The sequence below is a fragment of the Heterodontus francisci genome, chromosome 12 (genome assembly GCF_036365525.1).
Source record: "Heterodontus francisci isolate sHetFra1 chromosome 12, sHetFra1.hap1, whole genome shotgun sequence".
NCBI classification, from domain to species: domain Eukaryota; kingdom Metazoa; phylum Chordata; class Chondrichthyes; order Heterodontiformes; family Heterodontidae; genus Heterodontus; species Heterodontus francisci.
The window spans coordinates 79,157,970-79,182,784 of NC_090382.1; the positions used below are offsets into that span (position 1 = coordinate 79,157,970).

Below are 24,815 nucleotides of genomic sequence, written 5' to 3' on the forward strand. Positions count from 1 at the left end.
GATGTAGCGTCTTTGAGGCATAGATTTCAACCCATCACAGATCCTTAAGTATCTTGAAGTTCAGAAAATGAGACCTATTCATTAGTAAAATATAATAGTCCCATGTTTGAATAAATAAAGCAGCTGTAAAATCTTTCTTCCACATTTGTAGTGTAAACACCAATATTTAACATACAGTGGAAGAAGTTGCATCTGTAATGGCATCTACACACCAGACATTAATGATTAGATTCCGACTTGAAGATGTAAGATGAAATTCCAGCTATGGCTGAAATTCCTGGAGATAGATACATTAAGGAGCTAGACTAATGGCATGCATTTAGATGTCTTTAAAGAAGATTTCACTTCCTAACTGAAAGGATTGAAAAGGGTGAGGTAAACTTCAAGAAGAAAAATGTGGGGAAGTAATTGTTAAGAAAAATGCAGCGTGTGTGTGTGTCTGCACAGCACATAGATGGATTTAGTTGTTAATTTGGCATTATCCTTCCTACAGGCACTAATGACAGATGAAACTGTTGGAAATGTGCCTATTCTTATCCTTGGTAACAAAATTGACCGACCTGAGGCAATCAGTGAGGAGAAGTTCAGAGAGCTATTCGGGCTTTATGGGCAAACAACAGGAAAGGTAAGACTCAGTCTTGCAGCTGGTCAGTTGTACATTTGGAGTAATACTGCTCTAATTTTTGAACAAAATCCACTCAAGCAGTGATAACTCAATATTATGGAAGCAGTTCCCTTGTTTATGCCACAGGGCAGATTCAGTAACAACAGTACAGAAGGAAAATACTGCGGATGCTGGAAATCTGAAATTAAAACAGAAAGTGCTGGAAACACTCAGCAGATCAGGTAACATCTTTGGAGCCAGCAACAGAGTTAACGTTTCAGATCTGTGACCTTTCATCAAAACTGGGAAAACTTTTCCCAGTTCTGATGAAAGGTCACAAACCTGAAACGTTAGGCTGAATTTTGTCAGAGGGTCAAGTCCCACTGTGGTGGCTGAAAGCAGGAGCCGATCCTGCTCTGACGGATGGTGGGGCCCTGGAATGGTGTTTTGTTGGCAGTGACTGGGACTGCCATTCAATTGAGGACGGCCGTCCCCACAGAGCTGCCAGCGCAACCAGAGGGTCAGCAACCTCAACAGCAACAACACTAGCGGTCACTGCTGAGGGAGCATCGTGAAAGAGAAGGCACCTCAATGCCGAGGCGCCCCTCGAAGACTGGTGAGTGTTTTTGGGAAAGCCAGGGACAGCAGGCCGGCCCCAACAATTGTGGGGGGGATGGGGTTGTTCCAGAAGGGGGCCCCTCCGTGGGCCATGGAGCACCCATCAAGGAGGCACCCCCAACCCCCCAGCTCCCGGGAACCAGCTAGGAGGCTGCCAGGGTTCGCCTGACTGTCTCCCCATGTGGCAGGAGCTCCTTCCAATGCTGATAAAATGAGGTTCCCGCTGCTGTCTGTATGCTATGGTGGTGGGAAGACGTTGGGCTCTGCTCCCGACACTTTCCCCTGCCGTATTGCCAGCCTTCCCACCTCCGAGCCCGTCTCCAAAGGGCTGGGAATATTCAGCTCGTTAACTCTGTTTCTCTCTCCCCAGATGCTGCCTGATCCACTGAGTATTTTCAGTTTTCATTCAGTAACAACAGAAATGTTTGAGCATGCAATAATAACAGCTTGCATTTATATGGAATGTTAAATCAAGAAAAACATCACAGGGTGCAAGGCAAAAAAGATGGATGTCGAGTCAAATAATGAAAGGTGAATTTTAAGAAGGGTTTTGAGAGGAAAGACCGACAGAAGCGGAGGCATTTATTGAGGCAGTTCTAGAGCATGGGGTCTAGCTGGTTCGAGACACAACAGTTGAGGGTGGGGTGGAGTGAGTGGTAATGCATAACAAAAATAGAGAGTTTGGAAGGAATTATAGTGCTGGGGGAGATGGGGAGGGGCAAGAACATGAAGGGATTTAAGAATGAGGATTTTAAATTTGAAACGTTGGTGAACCAGGAGCCTGTGTCGATCAGTGAGAACAAGGGCTGTGCATCTGATGGCGTTAGTGCCACTTTGTTTACAGGTTTTCTCTAGTTCTCGTGACATTGGAGTAAAGCCTCCAAAGCAAATGGGATAGGAGGATTTTTTGTGTTTTATTTTATGTTTATTCTCTAATTATTATTCCTGACTTTCATGGCACCACATCTGAGGATTCTGCCAATACTAGAGCAGATTTCGCAACACCTTTTTTTAGTTCTACCTCTCTGTGGTGTTAGCACAAGTCCTCTGCTGAGTGGCTCCCTTTTGCAACTCGGGTAAAATTCGGAAGGTGGCAGATTGGAGGGAGAGGAGAAACTTCGACAGCACTATACCTTAGTAGCATGTATCTTGTATGTTCATTGTTTTTGCCCTTATCAGTCAGCCATTTGATTAGATGTTCATAAAGGATATTTTCTCTGTTGGCAATTAATGTCAAACATCTCAGCTCCTCCTCCTTTGTAGCATTTTCTTCAATACTCTTATCAATTTTGATAAGTATTCTTTTCAGGTTCAGCATCAGCAACCACTCCCATCAGTGCTGACTTACATTGGTTCCTGGTCCAGTCATACCATAAATTTAAAATTTTCATCCTTGTCTTCAATCCTTCCATGACCCCTCCTCTCTCTAACCTCTTCCAACCTTACATCCCTTCGAGAACTTTGCACAAATTCAATTCTAGCCTCTTGTGCATCTCTGATTTTGTTCGTCTCATCATTAATGACCATACCTTCAGCTGTCTAAGCACTAAGCCCTAAGATTCCCTCCACAAACCACTCCACTTCTCTCTCCTTTTAAGACGTTTCTTGCAACTTACCTCTTTGACCATGCTTTTAGTCACCTGTCCTAATATCTCCAATGTCAAGCTTTCTGATAATGATCCTATGCAGTGCATCAGGACATTTTATGATAAAAGGTGCATTATAAATGCAAGTTGTTGATCAAGACATTTTATGCTTGGGTAGTTATCAACTTTAGTGTGGGTGGAAGCAAAGTAACTTTTTATTTTGGGGTCATTTTTGGATACAGATGTATTTGTATTACAGCTTCCATGATTTATCCTCACTGCATTTAGATCTACATTAATAGAACTCTGTGAGATGATATCAGAATCAATTAAACTTACTTTTTTCTTTCTCTTTCACCACCCATCTGGCCAAAACAGGGAAATATTTCCATGAAGGAGCTTAATGCACGACCACTAGAAGTCTTCATGTGCAGCGTCCTAAAGAGACAAGGTTATGGAGAAGGTTTTCGCTGGCTAGCTCAGTACATAGATTGAAGCTGACTTTGGAAAGGTTATCTGTCAAATGGCTGAAGACTCAGCTACCAACATACAACAACTTGAACCTAATAGACATTTTCTGGGTATATGTTTGGTTATAAAAGTTTGATGTTTTTCTAGAAGAATAACAATAGCATTGGCTGTGCTGAAAGAAAAAAATCATCTGTATGTATGAGGCCTCAAAAAAAAAGTTCTTAAACAATTTGTATGTTTGAAGTTACAATACGGTAACACTCTAATTTCAGTGGAGAAGATACTTACTTGTTTCCTTACTTTGATTTATAACATTAACCAAACCACAAATCTGTACAGTTTTGGACAGAGAGTGTACTTAGACAAAAATAGTATCTGAATGCACTTTTTAAACAGGAAAGCAACATACATGTGAGCGGTATTTAATGATCATGTAAAAATTTTTATGTACTATTTTTAAATTGTTCAGTTCAATAAATTTAGAACATGTAGCCACCTATCCTTTTAGTATCTGAAGAATGCCAATATTTTTAGAAAAATCTCAATTTATTGATACTGCATGATGCCTTAACATTTTCAGGAGAATCCCTGAGCACCCTGTATTAAATTAGACTGTAACCAATTTGTTCCTTGCTTGAGAAATAGAAGAAACAAATGCTCATTCCTTATCTATTTCTGTGTTATTCTTCTAATGAGTACTGTGCAGAATGTAAGCACGGCTAGTTTTTATTTGAAGCTTTAAATTATACCCTCTTCACAGAATAATATGGAACACACCAATAAATTATACATGCATGAAATAATCCCACTAGCATTTTCCTTAAGCTTATCGGGATTTGTTTAAATAAGGAATTGATTTTTAGTTTTGGTAATTTCCTATGTTCTGTGTTGTTCCTGTGGTATAAGAATATCACTTAAAAAGTCTGTAGTATTGGAAGAAACTTTTGAAAGTCTACTGCTAAGTTTGGTTTACCAAGACAGATCAAACTAGAAATGTAAGATATGATCAACTCCCCTTGCCTAAATAGCAGTTTTGAGATTAACTTATAAAGGCATTATTGTCCTATTGTTTTGCAGTAGAAGTTATTCAGCATGAAACCACCAACTAGCCCTCAGCCAGCTAATACAAAACAGTGCCTGATAATGACATGAACAAAAAATGAATGACTCGACGCTGCCTAGTGTAATTAAACCTTGTTTAAAATACACTATTTAATGTCTCTTGATGGTTGAACAGCCTGCCAACACTGACCAAGGCACACTTGAAGAATGGTCACTAGGTGCAATTTATTGAGTTATCACCTGGAGGAACTGGTGGAAGTAAAATACATTCTCGAGTGGCACTGTATACAACTGGATTCATGTGCTGCAATCCCAGATGTTAGAGCTTGCAATTTCTCTGGAAGGAGATATTGGTTACCAGCTTCAGCTGGAAGATGGCAAGTAGAGGAAAGGCAGAATTCAATGAGAAAGCATTCCAAGTAGCATTGGAGGCAACCTCAAAAACAATATTGAAAAAGCAAGTCTCCTGCTGAATGGCAGTGATACATGGTATTACATCACTGCATTCTACATAAATGTTAAAGCATTTTTTATATCCTGCAGGTTTAATCAGATAGGGTAACAATGAAGAAATTGCTACACCTTTGTAGTATAACTTCAAATTTAAAAGTTGGTGCACAGTGGCAGTAGATATAGACACTCAACCAAATAATGGCACTGCAGGGCATTCATATCTCACCTGAGTGCCCATTTTATAATGTGTAAGTTTAGACAGTAACTGTTGCCAATCTATTCTGTATGGAAGCCATCACAGCCAACTTGATTCTATTCTCACCTGCCATCTACAGACATTCACTTTCTAGCAGTGGTTATTGGATAACAACCAGGTGTGGGGATTTTATTCACATCTCTAAACCAGGGGCACCAAAGGCATTAGCAGTCCTCCTATTGCCACTCCAGTTGCGATCAGCTAAATCAGTGTGATATAGTTATTTAACCTGCAACCTTCTTGGTCTTTATAACTCAATGCAGAATCATGCAACCTCTTTTAGCATTTTTCAGTTACTAAGTGGTTTATGTAAAAAGAAGCTAACTACCATCTCCAGCAGGTGGAGTTTTATCTGGCAGTCCTTCTGCTTTTGAACTGCAGGATGTTTTATGGAAATAAGTTCCATTAATAATCTCTCTCTTGAAAAACTTTTGCGTGTACATTTCAGACACAATTAGATTACAACCAAATAATCCTATAACTAAATATAAATCAGAGTGGGAAGATGAATAAATTCAATTTAGCTAAATGTGAGATTGTTCATTTTGGTGGAAGGAATTAAGGAGGTCATTCAGTGGAAGGTAAGAAACTAATTAAAGGAGAAAACGATCTGGGAATACAGATATATAAATCATTAAAGGCAGCAGTGCAAGTTGATAAGGCCATAATTTGCAAATGGGGTTGGTTCATTTCTAAAGGAATGGAATACAAAAAGAAGGGAGATAATGTCAAATGTTAGTAGAATTTTGGTTAGATCACACTCTGTGTACTGTGTACAATTCTGGTCTCACTACAGAAAGGATATTGAAGCACTAGTGAAAATGCAGAAAAGAGTTAGAAGGATGTTTACAGAATTGAGAGAATGCAACTATCAGGAAAAGTTGAGCAAGCTGAGGCTCTTTTCTCTAGAAAAGAGAAGAATAAGTGGGAGATCTAATAAAGGTCTTTAAATTTATGAAGGGGGTTCAATACAATGGACATGGAGAAACTTACCATTTCTGGATACGCCCAGAACAAGGGTACTTACATTTAAGCCACTAACAAATCAACTAAAGAGTTTAGGAGAATGCTTTTAATTCTATGATCTAAATACATTGCTACAGTATAAATCAGCAGGATCTTATTTATGAAGTTTGAATCTGTTCCTGACTCATGACATTCGTACATTGCACCTACTTAATGATGCGATTATACTGTTTATTTACAAAGCAGTGTGTTGAGCTGTACCAACCCAAGATTTGCAGTTAATCTACCTAAAGCACAACTGGAGTATTGAGTTTTGCAGGGTTCAAGGCATTTGAGCAGCTTGTTAGATGCCTTACAGCTGTAAAAACATAAATTGCTGCATAAGTGCTCTGCCTAGCTTTTGCAGATTGTGGTTAAAGAACTTGTACGAAGGGATCAATTTTATCAGCTGGATCAGTGCATGGTGTTTGGGGGAGGATGTGGGGGGCACAAGGTGGATGGGAAACTGCAGATTTTAACTTCCAAGCCTCCTCTGCATACTTTGTCAGTCTCCTACCCAAACCTGACCGAGCACAAAAAAAAAGGAAAACTTGCCTTCTGGCACTGGCATCCCAGACTGGAAAACCACAAGGGCTAGGTTAAGTTTGCAATTGAACCTCAATGATGTCGTCAGAGCTTGATCTGCATATTTAAAGCAGGCCCCACTGACTTCTGGCAGGTGCTCTGCTCATGTAATATCTGTACCCACAGGAAGGTAGCAAGACCAGGTGATAAGCGACATGAGGTATTTTAACTGCCTACCAATCCTATTTCTGCCTGACGGGAGGGTTTAAATTATCCTTTAAATGTCAGCACCATTAAGAAACTGCTGAAATTGTCATATTAATTTCAATATAAAATGTAATGTTGCTTTGGTACCATAATGAACTATCAAGTAACATGTTATATAATGTATATACCATAATATAATGCACCACACTCACTACATTTTATTATATATATGCCAGTATCTATAATATAAGTACATCTCCTGAGGTGTTGCACATCGTGATTCTGAGAATGTACTATTTTAAAAGGTGTGTTAAGCCATGTAATTCCAAATGTTTTATCAGGAGCAGCATTTGTGGTGACTGAATAATTGAAAACCTTTTATTACATGGCATTCTAAGATTTTACTAGTGCTGTAGAAACAAAATTCTGGACAGTTTTCTGACATTGTAAATCAATGACCTTGATGATGAATACAGAGTATGCATTCTCTTACATAGTCAATTTCCACTTACCTTTCTTGTAGCGAAAGTAGGCAAGATGAACCAGGTTGGAGGAAGGTACCTGTCATTTCACAGTACGAGGGGAGAGGGTGTTGGTGTGGGATTTATCAGCATTGGAGGATCCTGCACTTTGGGAATTTTAGTTCTGAAGTTACTTCAGTGGGGGTTCTGAGGTGTTGTAGGGGGGGGGGTGGTGGGTGGTGGTTGCTGGGATTAGCAGATGGTCGAATGCTGGTGTTAGGCAGTACTGAGGTGATGTGTTCTGTGATCTGGTGTCAGCCAGGCTGGGGAAAGACCTGGGGTCTGGCAGAATTGGCATTGGTAGGAATCACAGAGTCTGATGACAGTGGAGACAGGGTGCAGATTCTGGCAGCACTGGGTCTAGGTTCCAGGGTCCAGCAGCGCTGGGTGGGGGCATTGGAGTCTAAAGGTACCGCCAGTGCGTATAGCATCCAGCAGCACAGAGGATGGGGTTGCTGCATCTGACAGTACTGAAGTGGAGTGGAGGGGTGCAGAAGTCGGCAGCACTCCCTTGGCAAAGTCTGGACCCCAGTTCTTAGCAGCATTGAGGCAGGAATGCTCAGAACCACTCTCCAGAAACCAAGCTTTAAATTAGCAATGATGGACAAGGAATCCCTGCAGGAAGCAAAAAAACCTTTTAGTTATATAGCATCTTTCAAATCCTTAGGACACCCAAAGCATTTTGGAGCTAATGAGATACTTTTGAAGTGTAGGCAAACATGGGAACCAATTTGTACATATCCAAGGTCCGACAAACAGCAATTAAATAAATGACCTGATTTTTCTTTTGGTTGAGAGATATCAGTTAATCAAGACACCAGAAGAATTTCCCTATTCTTCAAATTATGCAATGGGATCTTTTTGCAGCCATTTGAGAGGTTAGTTCAATGTCTCATCTGAAAGACAGGACTTCAGTGCAGTACTCCCTGAGAATCATGTGTAGAATCATGATTGTATGTGGACAAAACAACTTCTAAAACATTTCTGATTTAAATAGTTTCAGCACTGTTTTGCTTTACTGGTAGATTTTGGTCACATTTCTTAATTACTGAGTTGTGATTTGTTGAAGATGAAAATTGAATGAATCTAAAAGTGCGTTACCAAAGTGGAAGTGAGTCAAAAGTGTGGTGGCCAAGTGTGACTGAATCTGACATAGGATATATGGTGTTACGAGCAACTAGTGCACATTATCATCCCATTTTTATATTATAGATACTGGGTAGTGAGGGATAAACTTTCTGAATACACGCTCCTAGTGCAGAGTATCACTTACCAGGAGCACCTATCACAGGAACAGTCCCTACAATTTTTCATCCAAATGGTCATGTGAGGCTTTGTACCATGAGTGCATATTCATAACATACACCATTACATAAACCACTTACCTTGTGTGTTATTTTATAAACCTTTGCAGTACTTAATTTTGTTTATATGTTAGATTAGAATTCGAGAATGATACAACTGATTAAATTGTGTCATCCATTGCAGAATTATGCACAACTATATTTACAAGTCTGATGAAGTATTTGCAAGCCTCACATCAGTATTTTCTGATTTACTTCATCTCTTTTATTGTTTTGAACTTTGGCAGTGTCTTGTACCATGGACTTAGCACCATCACTTAGGTTTCTCCATTAAAGAAAAGCAAGAGCCAATCACAAAGTTGACTTTTACTGTTAGATTAGAAGTTTCTTCAGAGTCCATGAGTCATTACAGGTTATGTAAGATGCAGTAGATGGCGCTCTGCCTCCTTCAGACTGGCTGCAAACACAGATACCACACAAGGTTGATGTACTTGTAGGTGGCTTGTAATCAGCCATGTCAATCATGATATTCTGAGTCAGTCTCAACTAAATCCTCTAGTAATATCACTGAGAAAGCAAATACCACGATGGATGATAATTGATCAACAGCACACCCTGTTTATGTTTTCTGTGACTTATCAAAAGCAGCAAGGAAGGAAAGCACATTAAAAAACAACCACATAAAATTGACACTTTAAATAGTCAGCCAAGGACTTTAAAGGACCAAGCAGTAATTTTGAATGCACTTTAATTATCGATTTCAGACTGAATTAAACCTTTTCGTGTAGATGCTAGCAACAAGGGCCAGAATTTTTTCAACAATAAAAACCACACTGCACTATGCAATTCTGATTTCCTTATTAAACGGAAATGGCATTCATCTGAATTGTTAAAAAGATACTGGGTTTGGAAGAGGTGATTGCATGCCATTATGATGGTACAAGTAAACTATGTGATGATGTACTTGGGTTGCTTATGTATTTATTGTGCAACTGATTTTACATTGCTCCACTGGGTCTGCCAAACAACTAGACATAGCTCAATGTGCACATTAAAGGGATAATGTCCATTTTAAAATGCACTTTGTTCCCTTAAACTTATTTTCTTTACTCTATTCATTCTTAGAATCTTCTCTCTGTTAACATTGTTTCCACCACTCTTACCTCTGAGTCAGAAGGATGTGGGTTCAAGTTCCACTCCAGAGACTTGAGCTCATAATCTAGACTGACACTCCAATGCAACGCTGCAGAAGTGCTGCACTGTCGTTCAGATGAGATATTAAACTTTAGTGCAGTTCTCCCAATGTCCGGGACCAACATTTATCTCTCATCAACATCACTAAAAGCAAAGAATCAAGTCGTTATCTCATTGCTGTTTGTGGGACCTTGCTGTGAGCAAATTTTCCTGCATTACAACAGTGACTACACTTCAAATGTAGTTCATTGACTGTAAAGTGCTTTGGGGCATCATGTGGTCATGCAAGGTGCTATATAAGTGCAAGTTCCTTGTTTTTTTTTCAAACTGAGGCCCTGACTGCCAACTCAGGTGGATGTAAAAGATCCTATTGCACTTTTCGAAGAAGAGCAGTGTAGTCTTCCCAGTAAGCTGGCTAACATTTATGGCTGAAGGAATATCACTAAAACAGATTAGCTGTTTATTGTCTCATTGTTGTCTGTGGGGCCTAGATGTGTGGAAATTGGCTGCCACATTTCCCAACTTTACAATAGTGATTACATTTCAAAAGTACTTAACTGGCTGTAAAGTGCTTTGAGACACCCTGAGGTCATGAAAGACGCCATATAAATGTAAGTTCAATCTTTCTTTCCATGAAGGGTTGAAAAACTGTAGTTTTCTGAGAAGCTGAGTGTAAATCGCACTATTTTTATGTTCCCCATAATACTGAATGAGAGTGCCCAGTTCAATACCAGTTAGATCCAAATTGGGGGCAGTTTTGATCTGTGTGCCCATGCTGACGAAGAACTGGATTGAGCTTGTCTAAACTAATTTCATCCAGAAGCCTTATGAGGAGCATTTTACCACTGAGTTAGATTCAAAGTGCTTTTTTGCTTTGGGCACAGAGGAGAGTGGGTCATTGATGAAGCAGCTGAAGATGGTTGGGCCTAGGACATTGGCCTGAGGAACTCCTGCTGCAGTGTCCCAGGGTTGAGATAATAGGCCTCCAACAACCACAACTATTTTCCTTTGTGCTCGGTATGACTCCAGCCAGTGTCAAGTTTTCCCCCTGATTCCCATTGACTTGAATTTTACTTTGGCTCCTTGATGCCACACTCAGTCAAATGCTGATGATGCTCTTTTGTCCATGTTTGGACCAATGCTGTAATGAGGTCTGGAGCTGAGTGGTCCTGGCAGAAATTAACAGCTTCAGTGAGCAGGCTATTGGTGAGAAAGTGCCGCTTCAAAGCATGGTGGACGACGCCTTCCATCACTTTGCTGATGATTGCGAGTAGACTGATGGGGTGGTAATTGGCCGGATTGCATTTGTTCTGCTTTTTGTGCTCAGGTCACACCTGGGCAATTTTCCACATTGTTGGTAGATGCCAGTGTTGTAACTGATTGCACGAATGTAGTAATGTCTTGAAGCTCATGGGTAGGTTCATGGTGAGCTCCCATTTTTGCAAGACTAATGGTGGAGCGATGCAAATTGTCCAGCAATTTGAGACGATTTGCATCTCTTGAGGTATCTGTTCTTCACAAATTATTGGGTTATATACAGAATCACAATAATGTGCATATTAAACTTGCTGTTACTTCCCCAGCAAATTCTGAGCTATTGTCACAGTGCAAAAGTTATGAGAACAGCACAATGGAGAAAGCAAGTTAGAAATCATTATGGAATATAAGAATAGGAGTAGGCCATTCAGCCCCTCGGGCCAGCTTTACCATTCTATTGGATCGTGGCTGATCTGTACCTCAACTCCATTTGCCTACCTTTGCTTCAAATCCCTTGGTACCCTTACATAACTAAAACCTATCTCAGTGTTGAAAATTTCAATTGATCCAGCATCCTTAGTTTTTTGGGGGTAAGAGTCCAGATTTCCATTGCCCTTTGTGTGATTACGTGCTTCCTGATTTTACTCCTAACTCGCCTTGCACTAATTTTAAGATTTGGCCCCTTTTACTGAATTCTCCACCAGAGGAAATAGTTTCTCTCTATCTACCCTATTGAATCCCTTCATGATTTAAACCACCTTAAGTTGATCACTTGATTGACCTTCTAAACTCAAGGGGTGACAAGCCAAATTTATGCAACCTTTTCTCATAATTTAACACTTGAAACACTGGATCATTTTGGGGAATCTGCACTGTTGCCCCTCCAAGTCCAATATATCCTTGCTGAGGTTTGGTGCCCAAAACAGAACACAGTACTCCTGATCAGACCTGACCAAGGCTCTCTACAACTGAAGCATAACTGTCTCACTTTTATATTCCAATCCTTTAAGATAAAGGCCAACATTCCATTATCCCTCCTGATTACATTTGTAACCTGTGCACTTGTTTTTAATAATCTATGTACATACACACCCAAATCTCTTTGCTACTCCATAGCTCTTAATCCCCTACTATTAAGAAAATAATCCAATTTGTCTTTCTTGGATCAAAGTGGATGACGCCACTCTTTTGCCAACTCACTTGGTCTGCCCATGTCCCTTTGTAATTTCCTTCTCCTATCTACATAATTTACTGTGCCTCCCAACTTGGATATACTACTCTCTACTCCGTCATCCAAGTCATTGATAAATATGGTGAAAAGCTGAGACTCCAGTGCAGAATCCTGGGGAACACCACCTGCCACATTTCACCAATCAAAAGATGTTCTCTTTATCCCTACTCACTGATTCCTACCTCCCAACCACTTACTATCTGTAGTTACCCACAGAAATGGCACAAGCCAGTACACTTAGCTAATGCCCAAGCAAAAAGAGAGCAGTTTTAATGAATCAGTCAAATCACATATAGGAGCAATGAAAGTGGTTGAAAGAGCAAACCAAGGAATCCAATATGACACAGGCCAAGCTAAGTCTTTTAGAAGTAACAAATGGAAGTGCTATGGAAACACAACATGCTGACATCGCAATGTATATCACCATAGAGTCTTATTACTGCATTCACATCTGTGACCTCCACTCGAAGTTATAAATCTCAACATCAGTCTCAAATTAAAAAGGTCAGACAGGTCTCTGCTGCAAGAGAAACTGGAGGAATGGTGCCTGCTTACCCTCTTTGCCTGAGGAATGATGCATAATAGAGTCATAAAGAAAGAACAAAATACAATACCTTAAAAATGGAAACAATTTTCAATAAATAATTGACATGTACACATTCATTTGCAGCCTTTGGCATGGTTGATCACACCATCCTCCTCCAATGCCTCTCCTCCATCGTCCAGCTGGGTTGGACTGTACTTGCCTGGTTCCATTCTTATCTATCCAGTCATAACCAGAGAATCACCTGCAATGGCTTCTCTTCCCTGTCCTGCACTGTTACCTCTGGAGTCCGCCAAGAATCTATCCTTGGCCTCCTCCTATTTCTCATTTACATGCTGCCTCCCGGTGACATCACCTGAAAACACATCAAGTGCTATATGTACGCTGACGACATCCAGCCTCTATCTCACCACCACCTCTCCTGACCCCTCTACTGTTTCTAAATTGTCAGATTGGTTGTTCAACATCCGGTACTGAATGAGCAGAAATTTCCTCCAATTAAAAGCTTGGTGCCCTTGTCACCAACTCCATCCTTCTCCCTGGCAATTGTCTGAGGCTGAACCAGATTGTTCATTCTCTTGGTGTCATATTTCTGACCACATATCTGCACCATCACTAATACTGTCTACTTCCACCACTGTAACATCACCCAACTCTGCCCCTGCCTCCGCTCATCTGCTGCTGAAACTCTCATCCATTCTTTTGTTACCTCTGGACTTGACTATTGCTAAGTCCTCCTGACCAGTCTCCCATCTTGCACCCTCAATAAACTTGAGCTCATCCAAAACTCTGATGTCCATGTCCTAATTTACATCAAATCCCATTCGCCCATCACTCCTGCGCTTGCTGACCAACATTGGCTCCGGTTGAGGAAATCCTCGATTTTAAAATTATCATCCTTGTTTTCAAATCCCTCCATGGCCTCACCCCTCCTTATCTTTATAACCTCCTCCAGCCCAACAACCTCTGAGATATCTGAACTCCTTTAATTCTGGCCTCTTGACCACCCCGACTTTAATCAATCCACCATTGGTGTCCATGCCTTTAGTTTCTGAGGCCTTAAGCTCCGGAAATCCCTCTTTAAATCTCTCTACCTCTCCTTTCTGCTTTAAGATGTTCCTAAAAATCTACCTCTTTGACCAAGCTGTTGGTCATCTACCCTAATATCTCCTTATATGGCTCGGTGTCATAAATTGTTAACATTCCGGTGAAATGTCGTAGGACATTTTAATATGCTAAAGGCACTATGTAATTGCAAGTTGTTGCTGTTGCTATTCAATTGTTCTACAGATAAAATTATGCCAATAATTCAGTTACTGGTAACAACAACTTGCATTTATATAGTGCCTTCAGGAGTAAAACGTCCTAAGGTGCTTCACAGAAGTGTGATCAGAGAAAAAACTAAGCCAAAGATGGAGACATTAGGACAGGTGACTAAATGTTTAGTAAAATGTAGGTTTTAACGAGAGTCTTATAAAGCTCTTGTTAGGCCCCAACTAGAGTATTGCATTCAGTTCTGGTTACCACACTTTAGTAAGGATGTGAGGGTCCTTGAGAGGGCACAGAGGAGAATTACCAGGATGGAGGATTTTAGTTTCAAGGTTAGGTTGGAAAAGCTGGGGTTGTTCTCCTTAGCGCAAAGGAGATTGAAGGGAGATTTGAAAGAGGTGTATAAGTTTAGTTTAGTTTAGAGATACAGCACTGAAACAGGCCCTTCGGCCCACCGAGTCTGTGCCGACCATCAACCACCCACTTATACTAATCCCATATCCCTACCACATCCCCACCTGTCCCTATATTTCCCTACCACCTACCTATACTAGGGGCAATTTATAATGGCCAATTAACCTATCAACCTGCAAGTCTTTGGCATGTGGGAGGAAACCGGAGCACCCGGTGGAAACCCACGCAGACACAGGGAGAACTTGAAAACTCCACACAGGCAGTACCCAGAATTGAACCCGGGTCACTGGAGCTGTGAGGCTGCAGTGCTAACCACTACGCCACTGTGCCGCGATTGGCTTAGATAAATCAGACAAGGAAAAACTTCCCATTAGCTAATGGAACAGGGAATAGAGGACACAGATTGAAGGTATTGGGCAAGAGATGCAGTGGGAATATGAAGAAGAACTTTTTTTACGCAGCGGGTGGTAATGACCTGGAACTCGCTGTCCACAGGGTGATGGAAGTGAAGACAATCAATAACTTCAAAAGGAAATTGGATCGCCACTTGAAAGAAATAAACTTGCAGGGCTAAGGGGATCAAGTGGGAGAGTGGGACTGACAGGATTGCTCTGTGGAGAGCTGGCATGGCCTCGATGGGCCAAATAGCCTCCTTCTGTGTCGTAAATGACTCTGACTCTACTAGCCAATTAAAAAACACAATTCCACTGCTTTTTCATTGCAATTACAATTTGCCAAAAACTTTGTATCTGCACATTAATACTGGATTAAAATGTATTAATTTAATTATGAATTAAAATGTTGTACTTATTAAAATTTATTTCTTTAATTGAAAGCACACTATTGGTGATAGGAATAGATTATGTCAGATCAGTAGTGAGATAGAAAAGATATTTCTGATCACAAAGTGAATTGTCACCCACTCGTAACTTTGTATTTCATTAGTTCCTATTGGTCTCTTCTCATGGAGGGTTTTTCACATTATAAGCGTTGATAGGCTTATTCACGGGCTAACAGTTAATAATCAGATTACACAATTCAATTTAAAGGATAAAAGAAAAGTTGAATGTAATAGCTATCTAATTATACACCTGTATTATTTGGAAATTTCCAAATCTATCAGTTACTTCTTGATTTGGTTGCAAATGTCAATAGCTATCATCGATGCAAAGAGAATAAAAAAAGAACTTAGCAGCTTCTGTCAAACCAGGAAGTTGAGAAACAAGTTCTTGAGTAGGTGTGAGACGGAACTATTGTGTTAAGCAGGACAGGAGTCCTTACATTTAAATATACAACCAAAAATTTCATACAAAAAAACTCCAACTACAATCAGCGGTGCAAATATCACAAAACCCAAAGTGAGAAGGCCACAGACAAATGCTGTACAGCAACTTTTACAGTTACTAGAGCTTTGGGACTCCTCAGTGCCAGCCAATTCTTGTGCCATTTCTTGGTTCTGCTCTGACATCTTGCACTGGCTGCTGTTTTTATCATCCATTGCTTTTTCTGCAACTGGTTCAATGATGCTAATATCTGGAGAGAAAGTCCAAGAGGCATTCTCAGTTTCAACACTTTTCTTGCTGCAGCTTGTTGCATAGTCATTAGACTGATAATTAAAGAAGACATTATTGCTATGCTCTGAGAAGGAGGGAACTTCAACTTGGTTCCCATCAACAGTTATTTTCATCTCGGGTGCAGTGCACAGGGAAGCATTGTCATTCTTTTGATCTGTTACACTGTCGATAGGAACTGGAGCAGTTGATATGAATTCAGCTGCACTACCAGGCAGGTCTGTTGAACTGGATTCATCTTCTTGTTTATAGGTTGGTATTTCACTCTCAGTGGGTAAACTCACTCCATTCAGTGATGTAACTTCAATACAGAAGGGTTTCTTATGCTCCATTTTCAGGTTTATTTCAGATTCCATTTTCACAGAATTAACATCTCTTAAGGAATTGCAAGGAGAAATGTGATTACAGTCATCATTTTTCAAACTGTTTCTGTAAACAATTTCTATTTGACTAAGAAGAACTCAACAAAAAAGAATTTGAACATAAAAATTCGGCTTTGAATCGACATTCAGTTGCAGATTCTGCAATGAACTAAAACTTGCTGAAGATTCACTTGAGTGAACAGTGCAATAAGATGAGTGTTTGAGAAACTTCTTCTTCTTCTTCTTTGGCCTCCTTGCTCGGGAGACAATGGGTAAGTGCCTGGAGGTGGTCAGTGGTTTGTGGAGCAGCGCCTGGAGTGGCTATAAAGGCCAATTCTAGAGTGACAGACTCTTCCACAGGTGCTGCAGAAAAAATTGGTTGTCGGGGCTGTTACACAGTTGGCTCTCCCCTTGCGTTTCTGTCTTTTTTCCTGCCAACTGTGCAGTCTCTTCGACTCGCCACACTTTAGCCCCGCCTTTATGGCTGCCCGCCAGCTCTGGCGATCGCTGGCAACTGACTCCCACGACTTGTGATCAATTTTACAGGGCTTCATGTCGCGTTTGCAGATGTCTTTAAAGCGGAGACATGGACGGCCGGTAGGTCTGATACCAGCGGCGAGCTCGCTGTACAATGTGTCCTTGGGGATCCTGCCATCTTCCATGCGGCTCACATGGCCAAGCCATCTCAAGCGCCGCTGGCTCAGTAGTGTGTATAAGCTGGGGATGTTGGCCGCCTCGAGGACTTCTGTGTTGGAGATGCAGTCCTGCCACCAGATGCCAAGGATTCTCCGGAAGCAGCGAAGATGGAATGAATTGAGACGTCGCTCTTGGCTGACATACGTTGTCCAGGCCTCGCTGCCATAGAGCAAGGTACCGAGGACACAGGCTTGATACACTTGGACTTTTGTGTTCCGTGTCAGTGCGCCATTTTCCCACACTCTCTTGACCAGTCTGGACATAGCAGTGGAAGCCTTTCCCATGCGCTTGTTGATTTCTGCATCTAGAGACAGGTTACTGGTGATAGTTGAGCCTAGGTAGGTGAACTCTTGAACCACTTCCAGAGCGTGGTCGCCGATATTGATGGATGGAGCATTTCTGACGTCCTGTCCCATGATGTTTGATTTCTTGAGGCTGATGGTTAGGCCAAATTCGTTGCAGGCAGCCGCAAACCTGTCGATGAGACTCTGCAGACACTCTTCAGTGTGAGATGTTAATGCAGGATCGTCAGCAAAGAGGAGTTCCCTGATGAGGACTTTTCGTACTTTGGTCTTCGCTCTTAGGCGGGCAAGGTTGAACAACCTGCCCCCTGATCTTGTGTGGAGGAAAATTCCTTCTTCTGAAGACTTGAACGCGTGTGAGAGCAGCAGGGAGATGAAAATCCCAAACAGTGTAGGTGCGCGAACACAGCCCTGTTTCACGCCACTCAGGATAGGAAAGGGGTCTGATGAGGCGCCGCTATGCTGAACTGTGCCTTTCATATTTTCATGGAATGTGGTGATGATACTTAGTAGCTTTGGTGGACATCCGATCTTTTCTAGTAGTCTGAAGAGACCACGTCTGCTGACGAGGTCAAAGGCTTTGGTGAGATCAATGAAAGCAAGGTAGAGGGGCATCTGTTGTTCGCGGCATTTCTCCTGTAGCTGGCGAAGGGAGAACAGCATGTCAATGGTCGATCTCTCTGTTCGAAAGCCACACTGTGCCTCAGGGTAGACACGCTCGGCCAGCTTCTGGAGCCTGTTTAAAGCAACTCGAGCGAAGACTTTCCCCACTATGCTGAGCAGGGAGATTCCACGGTAGTTGTTGCAGTCACCGCGGTCACCTTTGTTTTTATAGAGGGTGATGATATTGGCATCGCGCATGTCCTGTGGTACTGCTCCCTCGTCCCAGCACAGGCAAAGCAGTTCGTACAGTGCTGAGAGTATGGCAGGCTTAGCACTCTTGATTATTTCAGGGGTAATGCCGTCCTTCCCAGGGGCTTTTCCACTGGCGAGAGAATCAATGGCATCACTGAGTTCCCATTTTGTTGGCTGTACATCCAGCTCATCCATGACTGGCAGAGACTGGGCTGCATTGAGGGCGGTCTCAGTGACAACATTCTCCCTGGAGTACAGTTCTAGGTAGTGCTCAACCCAGCGGTCCATTTGCTTGCGTTGGTCAGTGATTATGTCCCCTGATTTAGATTTGAAGGTGGCGATCTTCTTGATGGTTGGCCCAAAAGCTCTCTTAATGCCATCATACATTCCTCTGATGTTTCCGGTGTCTGAGGCCAGCTGAATATGACTGCATAGGTGTTGCCAGTAGTCATTTGCGCAGCGCCTGGCTGTTCTTTGTGCAGCGCTTCTGGCTGCTTTAAGTGCTATGGATGTTAACTCGCTGGGGGCTTTTTTGTAATTCAGCAGTGCAATGCACTTAGTGGCTATGACAGGTTCCAGCTCTTCAAAATGAGACTGAAACCAGTCTGCATTCCGCTTCACATGTTTGCCATAGGTGGTCATGGCTGACTCATAGATGGCGTCTCTGATGTGGGCCCACTTGGTCTCTGCATCCCCTGTGGGAGAGTTTTGAAGGGCTTTTTCAAGTGAATTTAGAAATTTTTGTAACAGCTGTGGATAAGAAATTCTGCTCGTGTTGATGCGCGGGTGGCCCTTCAGCTTGGAGTGATGCAGCTTCTTTGGTTTGAGTCTAACCTTGCTGCACACCAGGGAATGGTCGGTGTCACAGTCCACACTGTGGAAGCTGCGTGTGATTTGAACACTGTTTAAGGAGACTCGCCTTGTGATGATGAGGTCCAGCTGGTGCCAACGACGTGCTCTTGGGTGCCTCCAAGAAACCTGGTGACAGGGTTTAGTGTGAAAGAACGAGTTGGTGATGCAGAGGTTATGATAGGTACACAACTCAAGCAGTCTCTGCCCATTCTCATTCATCCTTCCAATGCCATAGCGCCCAAGGCAGGAGGGCCATGAGTCATGGTCGGCCCCAACCCTGGCATTAAATTCCCCCAACAGGAATAGGTGTTCGGTATTGGGGATGCTACTAATGATATTATGGAGTTCCTCGTAGAACTGGTCTGTATCTTCAGGTGAGGAGCAGAGTGTTGGAGCATAGATGCTGAGTAGGTGTACTCGACCAGAGGCAGTGAACAGTCGGATGGACAGTATGCGTTCTGAGCCATTTGAGGGTGGCTCTATCATGCTGAGCAAAGAGTTTCTGATGGCGAAGCCCACTCCATGCTGTCTTGGTTCTTCAGGATCCCTACCCTGCCAGAAGAAGGTGTAGACTTGCTCTTTTAGGGATCCGCTCGCAGGGAGGCGTGTCTCCTGAAGTGCTGCAATGTCCGCATTGAGTCTACTGAGCTCGTTGTTAATGATGGCGGTCTTCCGAGAATCGTTGATTTGTGCAAGGTCTTCCGACCGGCCAGGACACATAATTCTGACGTTCCAGCTTGAAAAACGAAGGGCTGGTACGTTCTTTCCTTTTTTCGTGCTGTTTGGTGCGGTGTTGCAGTCCGCTTTTCAGGCAATGACCCTGATCTCCAAGCACCCATTGAAGCAGGTGGACTGTGGCAGGACAGAATCTTATTGATCGGGGGCTGCCCGGTTTGAGGCGGGCGGTAGCTGTCCAGTGAGGTGCAATGACCTCTCCCACCGACAAAGGCAACCCGTGGCGCCCAATCTCTACGCCAATTGAGGTGGACTTATAACCCGTAACTGCTGCCTTCCGTGTTGTTTCGGTCACTGTGAGGCGACTATGGAGTGACCTCTCCATGGCGCATGCCTGGGCGAATGTATAGAGGTTGTGAGTTGCCCACGCATCGAATCCCCCCTCTCGGCCTTTCTGGTGGGGTCCAAAGGAGTGCAGAGCACGACGTTTTGCATCGGTATGGCTGCAGGAACTGCTGGAAACATGCCAAAGGTGACACATGACCGCCTATGGGGTTCCGCTCCGGATTTTCTGTTAGGGTTTACTCCCTTAGCCTTGGACTCTCCCGAGACGCCCACAAGGCAGTGGGGTTGTTAGGGCCCCTGCTCAGGCATAGGTAGATGCCGGTGGGAGGAGGGGGTGCGAGGGGGAGCTGGGAAGGAGGCTGTAGAGGGGTGGGGGGGTGCAGGGGAAGGGGTTGCAGGGGGAAGATAGTGCGAGGGGGGAGCTGGGAAGGGGAAGCGGGTGGTGGGGGGGAAGGGGATGCAGGTAATAAAACATTTCATCAGTTCCCACCTTATTTTTCATGTAATAACAAACCTGCTGTTTTTGGAAAGCAGAGCGATGCAGACTGTGCATATGGTAGCAGTTCAATTAAAACTGCTTCAGTAGAATAAACTGGTTGGTTTTGATGGCTTTTACTCATTCCTATCTCCTGATGTTATTTTGTCATTCTCACAGTAAGGTTAGAACTAGAAGGTTCAATTTAAATTTTATTGCAGTCAATGGCAAAGCTTTGGCCTTGGGTGGCTGTAGGTTAGTGAGGGAAAAGCTGCATTGATTTGGGTGGGGATGGAGAGGGTAGAATTGAATCTTAGGGTGAAGACACTGGATGGTTAAGGTTGTAGCAATGTGGGGGGAGTCATGATTCAAAATGTTCCAGACACGATTGCTCTGTAGGAGTAAAGTCGAGAGGCTCTTTTTCACAGAAAGAGGCAGAAATTTGGAACTCTCTCTCCCAAAAACCTGTGGATGTTGGGTGAATTGAAATTTTCAAGACTGAAATTATAAGATTTTTGTTCAGTAGGGTTATCAAAGAATATAGAGCAATGTTGGGTAACTGGAGTTGAACTAGCTGAATGGCATGACAGGCTTGAGGGGCTGCATGGTCTACTCCAGTTCCTATGTCCCTATATAAGGCTCTGGACAGGGCATGGACCTGAAAACTTCTGAGTTAGGGAGGATGTGCTACTACGGACCCAAGGTCAGAAGTGGGGTGATTCGCTGATGGTTGCAACATGTTCAGCACTATTCGTGACTCCTCAGATACAGAAGCAGTCCATGTAGAAATGCAGCAAGGCCTGGACAATATCCAGGTTTGGGCTGATAAGTGACAAGTAACATTCGTGCCACACAAGTGCCAGGCAATGACCATCTCCAACAAAAGAGAATCTAACCATCTCCCTTTGACATTCAATGGCATTACCATCGCTGAATCCCCCACTATCAACATCTTAGGGGCTACCATTGACCAGAAACTGAACTGGACCAGCCATAAAAATAATGTGGCTACAAGAGTAGGTCAGAGGCTAGGAATCCTGCGGCAAGTAACTCACCTCCTGACTCCCCAAAGCCTGTCCACCATCTACAAGGGACAAGCCAGGAGTGTGATGGAATACTCGCCATTTGCCTGGATAGGTGCAGCTCCAACAACGCTCAAGAAGCTCCACACCATCCAAGACAATGCCGCTCGCTTGATTGGCACCCCATCTACAAACATTCACTCCCTCCACCACCGACGCACAGTGGCAGCACTGTGTACCATCTACAAGATGCACTGCAGCAATGCACCAAAAGTCCTTAGACAGCACCTTCCAAACCCACGACCTCTACCACCTAGAAGAACAAGGGCAGCAGATGCATGGGAACACCACCACCTGCAAGTTCTCCTCCAAGTCACACATCCTGACTTGGAACTATATCACCATACCTTCACTGTCACTGGGTCAAAATCCTGGAACTCCCTTCCTAACAGCACTGTGGGTTTACCTACCCCAAGTGGACTGCAGTGGGTCAAGAAGGCAGCTCACCACCACCTTCTCAAGGGCAATTAGGGATGGGCAATAAATGCTGGCCTAGCCAGCGACGCCCACATCCCATGAAGGCATAAAAAAAAGGTTGGCATCCTGTGGTCATTGCCACTTGTCAACATAAACCTGGCTGCTGTCCAGGGTTGTTTAATTATCGGAAGAGTTACTTTGGAGCTGGTCTCTTGTGGATTTGTTGGCAAACAACCCCACTCCACTTATGATGGAGGAAAGATCATGAAGGAGCTGAGATAGCTGGGTTTAGGATGTTAAGCTAAAGAGCTCCTACAGGCTGTGATGACTGACTAACAGCCCCTAAAGAATTTTCCATTTGATCCCATTGACTTCAGTTTTGCTCGGGTTCCTTGACGCCATACTTGGTTGAATGGTGCCTTGATGTCAAGGGCAGCTACTCTCACTTCTTCTCTAGCATTCAGCTCATGTGTCCAAACTTGGATCAAGACTAGAATAATGACAGAAATTGAGTGGTTCTGGTCGAATTCAAAATTCTCATCAGTGAGAAGCTTATTAACAAATCGTCATTACTTGATGGCACTATTGATTACTTCTTTCATCACTTGCTGATGATAGGAAAGGCTGATGGGGCAATTATTGACTGGGTTAGAATTTCTCTGTTTTTGTGAATAGGACATACCTGGTTAATTTTCTATTACATCAATTAGATGTAACTAAGGGAGCAGCTAGTTCTGGTGAGCACTTCAGCTAAAATATAGTCAGGACCCATGGCCTTCACTATGTCTGGTGCACTCAGCCACTTCTTATCATTGCGAGGAGCAAACAGAATTAGTTGGATACTGCCATGTTGCAGACTTCTCTCAGGAGGCTGAGTGGAATTGTGAACATGGCATTTTTGGCTAAAGATATTTGCAAACTCTTCAACTCAGTCTCTTGCATTCACATATGAGGCCCCACCACACTGAGGATGGAGATGTTCTCCTCCCGGTAATTGATTGATTGTCTATCACCACTCTTGGCTGTACAGAGCTCTGATCTGCTGGCTGTGGTACCACTTATCTCTGTCTAAAGCCTGCTGTCATGCTAGCCCTATTTTATAGCTTCATTCTGAAGCATGCCTAGTGTTGCTCCTGGTATGCCCTTCGACACATACCATTGAACCAATGTCTGCCATCTGGCTTTTCCGTGATGAAGAAGTAAGGAATGTGCCAGGCTGAGGTTACAGACTGTGGTTGTATACAATTCTGATGCTGTTGATGGTCCATAGCACCTCATATCTGCACAGTTTTGAACTTGAATATATACAGATCAACAAGCTTCAAAAAGTAGCACTTTAGTACTTTTTGAAGTTTAGCCAAGTTATAATGCAGGAAATGCAGCAGCTAATTTGCGTGCAGCAAGCACCCCAAACAACAATGAGATAATGACAAATAATCGTACTTTAGGTGTTGGTTGAGGGATAAATACTGGTTAGGACACTGGACAGAACTCCCCTACTCTTCTTCAAAATAGTGTCATGGGATCCTTTACATCCACCTGAGAGGACAGATGGGAACTCAGTTTAATGTTTCATCCGAAAGGCAACACAACCAACAGTGCAGTACTCTAGCAGTATTGCACTGGATTGTCATCTAGATATTTTTGGTACTTAACTGCCTGGAGCAGTACTTGAACCTACAAGCTTCTGAGATAGAGTTAAGAGTATTTCCAACTGAGCTGCAGCTGACCACAACATTGGTCTGTTCCATCTGTCCCTAGTCTGACCCTAGTCTGGTCTCCTCAGCGTAGCAGTCGTGGCACAAGGGAATTACCCAATTCTTGCAGCACAAGATCCTGTTACCGGAAGCAGTAGATATTTTAAATGTTTACACATTACAGGCAAACCTAATTCTTACAAACTACCCCATAAAAACCAGCTCAGTTTGTCGTATTCAGATTTCAGTTCCTCTGCTGACAGTAATAGAGCTGCAGGTGGAATCAAATGAAATGCGTTGTTGTGGCAGAAATTATTACAAAGTTTGTAATAACACGACTTCCACAGTACTTCTCTATCTCTGTCTTTTTTGGCACGGTACAAAACGTTTTATTTTCTCTCCAACCTTCCTGCTTTCTCCATTCATGGCTTGCTCTCTGATTTTTCCTCTCCCTGTAAGGAAGCAGCTAGCTTCTGTTTGGCATCTCCCCACAACAGTGTAACTGAGATGGGAAAAGCATTTGGGATTACAATGTGATCTTCCACCCATAAAGCAATACCACCAGCACTTTATTTACATTCCTCTGAACATGGATTACCATTTCATACAAAGTTCTGAAATTTCTGAACAAAACTGAATGAATTGATTTTGATGACAAACTTCAGCAAAATCTATTCACTAGGTTTTAAGAAGTGGCTTTTTGTTTCATGCTTTCTCTAAAGCACACAGCGAACAAAGTCAAAATTGATAACTATATTTATAGTGCAAAGAATACCTGAAGCATTAATCACCTTCCTTCAGACTGTATTTTATAATCTGAAAGCTAAAGCTAGCATCACAAGTCAGCAGTACTTTGATATTGACCAGGTCACCAATCTTCATATGTGGTGCCAAATGTGGAGGGGTGGCAGGCTATTTGACCATGAAGGCAGTACCGCTGGGCCTGAAATAAAAACAAGAAATGC

At 42.8% G+C, this 24,815-nt stretch overlaps 1 protein-coding gene across 2 annotated transcripts in view; it reads left to right on the forward strand.

The window, feature by feature from the left end:
* The window catches only part of sar1b (secretion associated, Ras related GTPase 1B), a 46,901-nt gene extending 42,819 nt beyond the window's left edge, over nucleotides 1–4,082 (forward strand). For both annotated transcript variants that reach the window (XM_068043708.1, XM_068043707.1), the window contains 2 exons: nucleotides 494–625; nucleotides 3,187–4,082. In XM_068043708.1, coding sequence (XP_067899809.1) covers nucleotides 494–625; nucleotides 3,187–3,303 — 249 coding nt within the window. In that variant the 3' untranslated portion in view covers nucleotides 3,304–4,082. The remainder of the gene's footprint in view (nucleotides 1–493; nucleotides 626–3,186) is intronic.
* The last annotated feature ends 20,733 nt before the right edge of the window (nucleotides 4,083–24,815 follow it).